The sequence below is a fragment of the Pagrus pagrus genome, assembly GCF_965226575.1.
Source record: "Pagrus pagrus genome assembly, chromosome: 19".
Lineage (NCBI taxonomy): Eukaryota > Metazoa > Chordata > Actinopteri > Spariformes > Sparidae > Pagrus > Pagrus pagrus.
The window spans coordinates 14266670-14279820 of record NC_140203.1 but is presented as its reverse complement, the minus strand read 5'-3'; the positions used below and the strand labels follow the sequence as shown (position 1 = coordinate 14279820).

At 40.3% G+C, this 13151-nt stretch overlaps 1 protein-coding gene across 2 annotated transcripts; it reads right to left on the bottom strand.

The window, feature by feature from the left end:
* On the bottom strand, positions 1 to 8414 carry slc5a1 (solute carrier family 5 member 1; the record flags this gene model as incomplete). 2 transcript variants are annotated; one of them, XM_084382422.1, is made up of 15 exons in its annotated part: positions 1 to 215; positions 298 to 418; positions 525 to 740; positions 2299 to 2467; positions 2550 to 2700; positions 2794 to 2901; positions 2980 to 3115; positions 3632 to 3840; positions 3945 to 4025; positions 5142 to 5247; positions 5368 to 5472; positions 6455 to 6514; positions 6736 to 6840; positions 7250 to 7321; positions 8280 to 8414. In XM_084382422.1, the coding sequence occupies 15 exons, from the start codon at positions 8412 to 8414 to the stop codon at positions 1 to 3; spliced, it is 1989 nt and encodes a 662-aa protein (XP_084238548.1). The 2 variants fall into 2 exon arrangements, with proteins under 2 accessions (XP_084238548.1, XP_084238547.1); XM_084382421.1 differs by having other exon boundaries at positions 316 to 418.
* Positions 8415 to 13151: the final 4737 nt, after the last annotated feature.

Genomic DNA, 13151 nt, shown 5'->3' with positions numbered 1-13151 from the left:
TCAAGCGAAGAAGCCGTGACAGAAAACAGCCACACACAGCAGGATGACAGCGTTGGCGTTGACCACGTTCCTCCATAGCGGCACCTCTGTGGTGTCTGTGAGCTTCCTCTGCAGCTCCTCCTCCTCCTCCGGGGTCAGCTTGACGGCTTTCGACTGCTCCAGACCGCAGAAGCACATCACTGCCTTCTTGCACAAGCCTGGTTCCTCCTCCGGTTCTGTGGTGGAAGAGACGAAGGTGATGAGGAACATCTGCTTGTGTGTTTAAACACTTGTGAAAGCTTATGTATATGTTTGTACTGAACGTCTGCCGGTTACCGTCTATGTCCATGTTGGAATCTTGGTTATCGGTCCAATTGTCCTGTTCGAGGTCCACCCTCTCCTCCGTGCAGTCCCTCAGGCTCCAGCAGAGCCGGTACAACTGTACAAAACAACACAGCACATGGGTTAAAACTAATTATTCATGAAGTTGGTTATCGCAACTAAATGAATGATTCATCCAGCCCCGTGTCACAGGGGTCACGTACGTGCTTGTCAGGGATGGGTTCTGTCATGAGAGAGACTCCCAGGATGATGATACAGGAGATAACAAACAGGATGATGGAGAAGTAGAGGTAGTGGACTCCACATATGATGGTGGGGCAGTTACTGGGGCTGACACAGCTGCCCGTCCCGAAATAAAACTCGGTGATCATCCTGGTCAGGCCGATAGCCAGTCCGATCAAGAGTCCACAGAAGGCACCCTGAGGGAATACAGAAGATTAGACTGTGATGTTTGTTTTAGGAGGACAAAGAGTCTACAGTCACGCCAGCAGCTCTGTGAGGCTGCATACAGTGGTCGAGTGGTGCTTTCAGCTACTGGAAATGTTAACACTGGCATTGCAACATGACCGCAATGACAATGCTATCATGCTGAGTGTAATATTAGCTGCTTGCCATCTTTTGTTGCTTCTATTTTGTTGGGTTTTTTTATTTTGTACTTTGGATTATCAGCTAACACTAAAGCTCACTTTTAGTTTTTAAACTGCCTGCCTTCTGCATTTGGGTCCCGTTTCTGCGACAACGTGACAAGTTCATCTTAGGCTGATGGAAATATTAGTTTTACAGGTATTTGGTCATAAATCAAATGACTGGACAAAATAAAATGACCTCATGATGGTGCCAGATGAAAAGTTAGTGGATGACCAAAATCATTACAGTCCGTCTGATAGTCGTTAAGATATTTCACTCAAAACACAAATGTCAAGTGAGTGGTGGCACGAGATGACAAGCAAAAAGATTCAGTAGACTTCTCTCTCTGGGGACCATGAATATATGAGTATTTCATGACAATCATCCAAAAATTGTTGAGGCCTTGTCAACCAACCAACCAACAAATGGATAAAAATGGAGATTGCATCTACGGTATACCAAACTATGGTACGAAGGTTGTATTTAATGTCTAAATAAAGCCATGTGATGTAATTATGTCAGGCTACAGAACCAGTCAAAGGAGCTGCATCAAGCAGAAACATACAGCAAAGATATGAAATATACATAATGCAGATTGCAAGACAGGTCATTGCAAATGTGATTACTAAGAAACCAGAGCAGGAGGAAGAAAGCAAGAGAAATGAGGCAGAAGGAGAATTAGCAGCAGCATGAGCGAGTCGTGAGTTATAAAAACCTCCGCACTGACTCGTCTGTGTGACTGTAAACCTGCTGCTAACTGACATAACATCAGTAAACATGAGAGAGTCATGTCAACACAGGGTCCGTGTTTACCACCAGGTCACAAAACATATGTCCGTGTTACTCAACCGCTTTATGGTCAGGATTACACAAGAAGACATGAAGCACTAAAAAGAGAGACCCTTGGACAGTAATTACTTAACATGTTGTCATGGACTGCATTTGACCACATAAAAGGGTCAGTTCACCATTTTCCAGACTGAAATGTCTCAACAACTATTGGATGGATCACCATGAAATCTGGTTCAGACATTTATGGTGCCGAAAGCATTAATCCAGAACGACCACTTCACTTACCTGCCATTGTTGTTTGCAAACGAACAGTCGCTTTCAATTAATGACAAGAGATTCAGTTTGGTTCCCATTAGCCTCAACTATGCTACTTTGCGCTAACATGCTAAACTAAGATGGCTAGCGTTGTAAACATTAACATCAGCACATTAGCATTGTCATTTTGAGCATATTAGCAGTACCTCACATATTGGCTTAGACCTACATATATGGAACAAGACGTAGATTACACTCAGAACTGTGTGTGTGCATAAAGAAGTGATTGATTTGGAAACTCACAGGCTCATTGACACGTTTGCAGAAGATGGCAAGCATGAAGACAGCTGCAATGGGTGGCGTGAGGTAGCTGGTGATGGACTGGATGTAGTCAAAGAGCTGACCGCTCTGGGCTGACTGCACCACCGGGATCCACGCTATGCTCACACCAATCAGGGCCAGGATAAACACTCTACACACACGTGGAGATAGCGGCAGTGAGACACATTAATTCTCATCGTCAGGAATCAAACTGAACCCTAAAAGTGTTTTACCTGCCAGCAATCATGAGTTCCCTTTCACTGGCTGTGCTGCGAACCTTCGTGTAGATGTCCATGGTGAAGAGAGTACTGGCACTGTTGAAGATGGAGGTGAGTGAGCTCATCAGAGAGGCCAGCATCACCGACAGCATAAGACCTCGCAGACCTGAAATACATAGAATAAATTACAATAATCAAAACGGTGAAAGCTGCCAGTTGAATTCTCATCGCAGAGAGACAGAGGTCTGTAGCCACGCACCGTTCGGCATGAGATCCACCACCAGTTTGGGATACGCGATGTTGGTGCAGCCCACACTGGCCCCGCAGTATTTTAGACATTCAGCCGGGTCCACACATGCCACCACATCTGGAATAAAATCAATAAGATCAGCAGGATGTAAAGAAATATTATAAATCTACGAGCTATAGAATACAACCCGCTCACCGGCATAGAGGATCCTGCTGATCATGCCAGGGAAAACCATGAGGAACATGGGCAGCAGCTTCAGGTAGCCACACAAGATACAGCCAGCCTTTACGTGAGACAAGTTCTTGGCGGAGAGGCAGCGCTGGACAATCACCTAGAGAGACACAACATGGCACAGATGGGAGACGGTGATTAGCGCCATGATACAGCCAACGGTAAATGGGATATTGGATGGATGGAAAAAATGGTTTAAGTGGGCTATTCTTTCATATTCTTTCAAATATTTGCAGAGTAAATACAACACTTAGGCCAAAGAAGCCAATCGGATATGCTCGCTGATAAGTACTCTTTCCTGTTACTGTAGCTGAACTGGGAGGGCTGGCCATAATGTGTTTATGTGTGTGCTGGATGTCAACATTTGAATAAGCATCTCATTCTTCACTGAGATCCAGCGTTAGTCTGCCTGTTAATCTTATCTCATTTCTTGGGAGTGCATTAAGGTTGAACTAAAAGCACGTCATGTCAGGTCACCTCAGACTGCATAAATGATTCTGGCAAAAACAGGCAAGATAAAGGCGCATAGATGTGTGTGCAAACACGTGGAAATCAATTCTGTATGTGTGTTTTGATAGCCATGGATTGTTGCTAGTAAAAGCTTAAAGTAACTCACCTGATCAGTGCACCAGTACCAGGTGGCCTGAATGGTGAGTCCAAAGACAAGGCCGGGCCACGGCAGGTCTCCTGTGATGGCATTCCTGAAAATATGGAAGGAGTCTGGCCGAGGCTCGAAGCAGTTCGCGCTGATGTTAGCCGTGATGTTAGGGACGGCTTGCATGTATAGATCCTGGAAGTTGTTATAGCCTCCCACCTCGTGGAAAGCTGAGGACATGTTTGCAAGTTACAGCATTAATTTGTCAAAAACAGGAAACTGCTTATAAAAAGGCAAAGGAGCACAAGGATAAAGAAGGAAACTATCGTATTACCAAAGCCCATGAGGATGAATGATCCAACAACCATGATGATGGTCTGTAAAGTGTCTGTGTAGATCACTGCAGCCAGTCCACCTGTGATACAATAATAACACAGTGAGATTGATCAGTAATCATCACTAATGTGGATTTAATGACTAAGCAGGTAAAGGCAAGTATTAGTACAAGTAAAATTGTCTGGTTAAGTTCAGAAAATTACATGACTTTACTGTAATGCAGCCTTTAAAAGAGACATATTATGATCATTTTCAGGTTCATAATTTTATTTTTGGTTACAACTAGAATAGGTTTAAAAGCTTTTAATGCTCATAAATCATATCAGTTTCTCATACTGTCCAGTGCTGCAGCTCTGTAACCCCCCTCTGACTGAAACGCTCTGTTTTAGCTCCTGTCTCTTTAAGGCCCCCCCCTCTTGAATACCCAGTCTGCTCTGATTGGTCAGCTCACACACACCCGACCCAGCACCGCTGACAACCACAGAGCAGCTGTGCTAAATTAATTCGTATGTGCCAAGCTAAGTTATGCAAATGTGTGACATGGTGACATAGTGTGATGTCACAAAGTCACAGAATTAAAGGCGGGACTGCTGACGAGGCGTTTCAGGAGTGGTGTTTTCTGTGGGAGAGAGGAGCTTCTGTTGGCGTGGACTTTCTAACTTTCAAGACCTTTTACATGCACAAGAACATATATAACACACTGAAGGAAAATATGTCTCCTTTAAAACCAGGAAGTGACAACACTTATGATACAACAAAATCCAAAATCTAGATGATATATGGTCTCGAATCAATATATTGCTTGAACTGAACTTATTGGAGAGAATAAAATCAATTAGACTTGATTGTATTCATTACACCAAATTAGATATTTGGTGCTAAGTTTGTTGTGTAAGTGCTCTTGCACAGCTCATCCTGCAAAGATAAAGTTCAGGTGAGGATGTATTGTTGCAAAAGCAGCAGAAGGCCAATTCCTGCTTATCGCAGTCCACGGGTAATTAACCAGAATAACTCACCACAGATAAACTAGCCAGGCGGTGCGAGTGTGTGTGTGTCTACACGTCTACGTATGGCCTTGAGAAGACTTTACCCCCAGCCATGGTGCCATTCACACCGTAAAGAAGATAAGACTTCTAGCTGAAGAGTGATCAGCAATTTCAGTGAAAAAGGAAGCGAGTGCATCCTGCGGACGGACCTGTGACAGTGTACAGCGCAGTGATCGATAGCAGCATGATAACAGCCAGGTAGATGTTCAAGCCGAGAGCCTGGTTGATAAAAATGGCGCCAGAGAACATGTCTGCCTGAGTGGAGGGGAGAGAAGGAAACACTTTATTTCAGTTAATAACACACCATACTGGTACAATGATGATGATGTCACTGGATGTCACTGAGGGTTGAGCTGTGGTGTCGCTGTGACTTACTGAGATCTTGGTGAAAACGTAGAGGAAGAGGGAGAGCACAGAGAGGTAGATGCGAATACGCTGTCCTCCAAACCTCTTCTTCAGGTACTCAGGCATGGTGACGACCTAAACCAATCAATAATAAATGAGATTTTTTATTTATGGTTGTTTGAATGACCTCTAACATCTACTTTTGCTGGGAAAGTAAATCATGTATTGCAGCAAACACCCTATCATTCTGCCTTTACAGATACATAAGAACTTGATGATTAAACTGAACATTAAGAAACAAGTTTACAGTGGTAATAAGTGCACATGTGGATAGGTGAAATGAATATGTGTATCTTTAAAGGTGCATTATATAGTTTTGGTGGAGACATTTTAATCAGAAGAGAAAGATCCTTATTGATTTTTTTCTGCCTAGATAAACTAAATAAACAAACTGACCTTCAGGGACAACACAATTTCATACTGCTTTGCTTTTATATGTGGTGGACCCTGCCACCTTTCTAGCTTCAAACAGTGTTCTGGGGACCTTATTTTCCTCTGAGAATAGCTTGTTCATACAGTTATGGAAATGTGTATTGTAAATATAAAAATTCTTGAATTTGAATTACTTCTCCAACACAACACAGTGCCCCTTTAAAGGTGTTATTGTAGGAAATGGCCTGAAGTTAAAGACAGCTCCAAACAACGTATTTTAACTTACTCAGTAAATTGAAGATTTATTTTAGTCAAACTTGCCTCTCATTTTCCGGTATATTTAATTGATGAACAGTATTTTTTCTATTATATTTTTTGTTTTACATTTTGTGAGTTTATTTAGTTATTTATTAGACGAAGAAACAAAATGGCTGCTTCTATATGTCACTACAGGAGCTATCAGATTATCACCTCTTGAGGTACAAAGTGGTATTATGAGACAGGACAGGGTGGAGCTAGCTGGGTAGCATGCTAACTTCAGTAGACATCAGAGTACAAAGCTGTCCTTGACATAACATCATCACTGTTTTAAAATTATTATTATTTTTTTTTATGTTTTAATCTTAAATTCAGGCCATATCTTGTGTTTCGCACATCCAACATGTGGCCTGTGTGTTCTGTTTACCCCGGCTTTGATGTAGATGGGCACAAACATCCACCCCAGAATGACGACCACTATAAGAGCCTGAAACACACAAACAAACAGGAACACAACCTTTAATTAATCAATGCCACCATTTACTCAAAATGTTCCTATGTAAATTAAAGTAACTTCTGTTGTTGTCCTGTTGCCATTCATTCCTAATCTGTGGATTTATCAGCTCACCTGTATCTATGTCACAGGTTAGACATACATTTGTGTAAGAAGTGATAAAGGTGTAATCAGCACATCACACAGCTACTCACATTCCATTCAAATCCACCGATGGCGATCCCTCCAGCTGCAGCAGTCCCTGCGATTCCCACAAAGTGGCCGCTGCCAATGTTGCTGGCAAAGAGCGATGCTCCGATCTGGAGTTCATAGTCACATTTAAAAACAATGATACATAATGCTTTATTTAAATTTTTTTTTTGGACTGCATCTGATACCAGATATCAGGGGAGAGCAATTCAATTGCACTGAACCCTCTAGCTGACTCTGCTTTTTCCGTTATGTCACATAGTCACGTATGTCCCACAATAGATGATTAATAAAGGATTTACACACCTAATTGCTTTAATAAAACCTGAGGTTACACAAAGTGCTCCCTTTATCACACACAGCATCGTGTTTTATATTAGCAATTAAAAAATAACAATAAAAACTTATCAGCTGCCATAATACCTCCCCTATCTGTAAGATTAGAAGATTAAGATGGAGCTCAGAGAGTTTCTTTCATGTTTATTAAAGCTGCCTCATTGCCGGCAACAAGACACCCACCGGCCACCACACCATACTCCTGCCTGCGAGGAAGAAGCCACCGACAGTGGCTCGGTTGGTGCGGACCATAGCCTGCAACAAGAGAAGGGCATGTTTTAGAAAATTCATGAACAGAAAAAGATTATTTCACCAGTTTGTGCGCTCTTGTTAAAGGTGTTAAAGGTGCATTATGTAGTTTTCGGGAAGACATTTTCAACAGAAGAGGAACCGCTTCATTGACTGATTATTTGTGCCCAAACAAACTAAATAAACAAACTCTTAATTTTTCATGACTGAATAAACTGAATAAACAAGCTGACCTTAAAGGACAACACAGTTTCATACTGTTTTACTTTGTTTACATTTGGCAGACCCTGCCAACGATTAGTCAGTTAATTTATTTTGATAATAGATGAATCTTTTCATCATTTTTCAAGCAAAAATTGTCAAACAATTGCTGTGTCAGGCTTTTCAGATATAAGATTCTGCTGCTTTTCTTTGGTATGAAAAGTTGTTGGGTTTTGGCCGGTTGGTTGGACAAAAGAAGCCATTTCAAGACGTCCTTTGGGCTCTGTGGAACTGAGATTACAATTTTCCACAATTTCTTTTTGTCATTTTAGAGACTAAACAATATCAACAGATTCAGCAATAATGTATCATTAGTTGCAGCCCTGTTCAGCAAAATCACTGTAACACCTCTGCTCATAAAGTGCGTTCTGAATCGTAAACGTTCTCTGATCTGCTATAAAACGATTGTGGACACGTTGTTGAGTAAGATGCTGTGATTGCTCGGTGTAATCATTCACTCCGAAGTGCTGTTGTAAAGATACACGAAGCATTGTTGTAACAATTGTGGCTAAAACTGAGATTCCTCTTATCAGCATTTAAATCATTTTCACATTCTTTCCTGGTTCAATAAAGACAGAATTTATTTTATTTTCTCATATTAAAGTAAAACAGACCAGAACTCCCACCACTATGAAACTGGAGTTAAATATTCAGGGGGAAGAAGGGTTTAACTGAAAAGTCAACTGACTCCTGAACAACTCACCCATACTCCCACACCAAGGACCACCAGGAAGTAAATCACAATAACAGAGATATCTGCTGCATTGTTGAGGACCACGGTCGGGGTGTTTCTCGCATCGCTCCTTACTAAGGAGAATCCAAAATAATCTCCAGACATTTTGCTGAGAAGTGTCGCCTGAGTCGCTCCTCTCTCTGACTGAAGCACCTGCACGGATACTTATGCACCTGTTGGTGGAGGTGTGTTTATGTACGTGTGTGAGAGAGAGATAGTGTGGGAAAACATGGGGGGCTGGGAGGAGGAGAAAGACAGAGAGAGTGTGTTTATCTAATAAACGATCAGATACTCTGTGTGGTTGAAAGTGCACAAATAAACCTTGCTGATACACTGTGGATATGAAAATAAATGTTGTTCATGAGCAAATGTTTAAATGAGTAAGCTTTTAGCAAATAATGTTGTTAATGATCAACCTACAAGGAAATATCAAGTGTTAAGTGTTCCTTAAAAACCAAGAAACTCCATCTGCAGTACGACAAAAAGTCAATTTAATTCAATTCAATTCAATTCAGTTCCAGAGCTGGAAAAAGTACTCTAGTACTTTATTAAAAGTATCAATAATGAGTGTAAAAATCCTGTTTTAGAAAATGTCAAATAAATGTAGTGGATTAAAATGAACTATATTTACCTTTGAATTGTAGTGAAGTATGAAGTGGCAGAAGATGGAAATACTCAAGTAAAGTACAAATACCTCAAACTTATATATATCTTTTAAAAAAAAAGTGTAACACTTGAGTAAATTAACGAAGATATTTTCCACCACTCTTCATTTCATTTCAGTTCAAGCACATACGAAGACAGATAACACTTTCCAAAGAAATAATTAGCCTAAACCAGTGTTTTTAACAGAGCTCTTTAAAGGGGCTAAACCTGTGGACTATTTGTTTAAGCTGTTTGAAGGGGCAATATGTATGTTGTGTGAAAATGTTAATTTGTTTTAATAAATGTGATTAAATGGCAGTTTTAGGAATATCTAGCCGTCTGCAGTTACTCTAGTGATATGCTGCCCCTTTTTGTTTTGTGTATGAATTTGACATGTGGACAATTCTTACATATTGCACCTTTAAAAGTCATTTTGTTTTGTTTTTTAATCGATATAAAAGAAAAGATTTTGGTATTTTTTCAGATACTATGTTCTAAAGCACAACTAAGCAGCTGCCTCTTGACTGAAATGAGACTGGGTTACTGTATATTAACCAATAAAAGGTCTGTTACATAGTCCTCTTTTGCCCCCTCACACTGACTTTGACACCTCGGTCAATAAGTAAAGCAGGACTACAGGATATGTACAGCTGCTGATCACATATTTCACTGATATTTTAAGTGTTAGAGAAAACTTTTGGCTATTTGTGTTTACACAACAGCACAGCAGCCCAGGCACAAATGACTAACTGTAAATTATTATTGATCTCGTAAAATGTTTGAGGCCTTGATCTCTAAACAGGTCTGACTATCAACGAGGAAATACTTTCTTATTTACTGTAAGACAACTAAAAGGTGCTTAACCCCGACTTCACCCTGCCCACAGTGAGCACTAGATGTTGACTGTGTGTGTTAATTATTAGTCTAAAGGCCAATGTTTGAAGGAAGGCACAACAGAGACTGGAAACTTAACCATCATCATTTACTACAGTTATCATCATGTTATATGCCTCTCAGAGGAGTGTGTGTATGATTCCTGAGAAAACAATCAAATGTACTATGAGCAACCACTAGGTGTCTCTGCAGGATATTAAAACTGGCATCATTCAGGCGTCTAGAGCCCATTTCAGTGAGTTGCAGATATTTAAGGGTGTGGTGTTCACCTTGTATACATTTTTAAGAATACATTTTATTCCCTGTGGTGGAAAGCAAGAGGAAGGAGGACCTAAGGTAAACACCTAAGGTGTTTTACTTGAGTATTTCCATTTACGCTTCTTTATACTTCAAGTCCCCTACATGTGGGTGAGACATGTGGTACTTTTTACTCCATTAGCTGCATTTATTTGATCATTTTTGGTACTTTGCAGATTCAGAGAGGTAATACAAAATAAAATAGACAAAAAAAATATAATATACTATTATAGTTTCAGGTTATTGCTGATGAACAAGTTAATGATTTTAACTCGACATCCTGGGCATAAGCATTCTTTTATGGTGCTCATATTTCTGTTAATGTAATTATTTCAGATGTTTGCTGCCATTGAACAAGATCAGCGGCAGGTAAGGTAATGATTTCAACTCAAATGCATTATTGTATAGTGCTCTTATAAATAATTACAATGTCTGGATTATGGTCATGTGTTTTAAAAATGTTACTATGCACATGATGGAATACAATTAAAGATCTGTTGGGGATTTAAAATTTGATGTGGTGCCATAATTAAACCCAATAGCATTCTTAATATTGATTAACAAGAACATTTAAGAAATTAGCATTTTATGTCAAAAAGGTTGCCAACCCTTAATCCTGATAATTTCGTGAATGGGATCACTTTGGGGGAACACTGTCATTGCACTGTGAACTCTTACAATCCAGCAGATGGCGGCAATGCAACAGTTATGGATTTCAACTGCCATAAAACTCAACAGAAGACTCAGCAAAGACCTGTGGAGGGCAGCAATCTGCCTTTGCTGCATCTAATAATCTACTTCACCTGCAAGAATTTGATATTTTTCATGTGATGTCCTTGCGTCAGATTGTCAGATGTCTCCCCACTGGCAGTCAGTACATCCTTTCCTCTGGGGATACATGGAGGGTTGGACTACCCATCTGAAAGCAGGATACTCACCAACAATTTGACAATGTATGCATGTGCATGTGGTGAGTTTTCAAGTGCTTTTGGTTGATTCAATTGAAAACAAGCATCCAAATGCTTGCAGGCTGTTTGGACCTTGATCACCGCTGCTTGCAGCTATAATAAATGCATTATTCTGAAACGTGCCAGTCTGCTCAGTGAGTATTTTTACACTCTTTATGCCAATACTTTCTATACTGACATATACTTAGAAGATCTGAGTACGTCTTCCACCACGAACCATACAACAGTGTCAAAGCTCACACATGGTCCATCCACAGAGGTGTCTTCACTTGTTGCCTGATCATATTATCTGTGTGGACAGACTGTGTTTGATTGACACTCCCCCTCATTCTCCTGTTTGCTGCGTTCAATGTTTCAATAATATGTAGAACGCCGACTGGTCAAAGGAACATTATGTAACTTTTTGACCTTAAAGTATCAGCTTCAGAATGATGTTGATGGTGCAGTGTCTTGTAACAGGGTGAATGGTGTCTCTGTCTCAGCCACTCCGCCCTCCATCACTTGTGTCTGCACTATGTAACTTCAGTGAAAGGGTAGGATCACAGCGTGACATACATGTTTACTTCAAGATACAAGCTTTCAACACATTACATTGTTATGACGTAATGAGTTTTGTTTGTAGTTAGCACCTACATTACATCTGACAAATTGTTACAGACCTGTGGTTTGTATTTACCATAGTGGTCTTGGACTGGGGGGCACAAAATGCCAGTTTCTACATAACGTTGCTTTCACTGTTTCTGTAGATTCTGCACAGGCTAGCTTAGCTTAGGTCAGTCACATGATTGCTCATGATTGCATGAGGAATCATGGGTTGACTATTATTGGTGTTTTCATGTAAATTAAATGGGTTTTTTTTGTTTGTTTTTACAAATTAATATTTGGTGGATATATATGCATATTTTGGATTAATGTTATTGATGTGTATAATCAGACATTATTTAATTTTCACAAGTTTAACACAATCAACAACAACAACAAAACACTATACATATTTTATCAGCACTAATGGTTGGTTAATGGATGATGGTTACAGATTCAACACAGATTCAAACACCCATTTATGGTTTGTAACCCAACAACAGCTGCGCATTTATAAGCTAAGCAACAATGGCCATATACTGTAGTAAATGCATCTTTAAAATGTGAAATACCCTAATTGTAACCTTCTGTAATTAAGAGAGTTGAGCCCCATTATCAAATCGCCAGTGATTTGTCTATTGCAGGCTGCTGTATTAAATTGCATTAGGTGTACCTAATGATCTTATAACTCAGCGCAGACGATGTGTCCAAATCTGAGTTAACTTGCTTTACTCTTGGCAGATGTAGTAGAAACCTTACTGTTCTCACACTATCTTAATTTGAACCACATTTCTTGCACCAGCCTTTAACTTTAACCGTGTAGGTCTCAGTGTTTCTTGACTTCTTCGACCCAGTGGACTGCTGCCTGCAGCTTTATTCATCATGATGCTGACATCCATGTCCAAGGTTGTAGTGCCCTGTCACAGCTGATGACGTGGAGAAGAGAGGAGCACACAGGAGAGGAGGCAGAGAAACTAGAATTAATTAAAGAATTTCTGTCAAAAAAATGCAAATATTGTCTTTTTCAGGCCTGCTGAAGTCCGATAATGTAAGATACTGATGAATTTGTATGTAAAATGATAATAGTTTGCATCTTAAGAGTAAATCTAATAAAGTGCTCTATAATTCAGTCATTATGAACAGTGGAAAACGGTGTGTATTATCCCCAAATCTGGAGGGGAGGGCACAGCAGGCATCACATCAAATTATGGAGGGTAAACAGGGAGCCGAAGCGTAAACATATGATCTGTGTTGCGTCAATGTTCCACATCAAAAAGGCTGAATAAAGATGCCAAGCCATTAGAGTGACCGCCTCAGCCGTTGACTGAAATGTGACAGCTCGGAGGGTGTGGAGAGGAGGAGAAGTGTAAGTGAGTGAGATGGGGGAGTTATCAGACTGGTACTGTTACAAATGGCTGCTTGAAATCTCTAAATGGGGACAATCAATATTCACTTG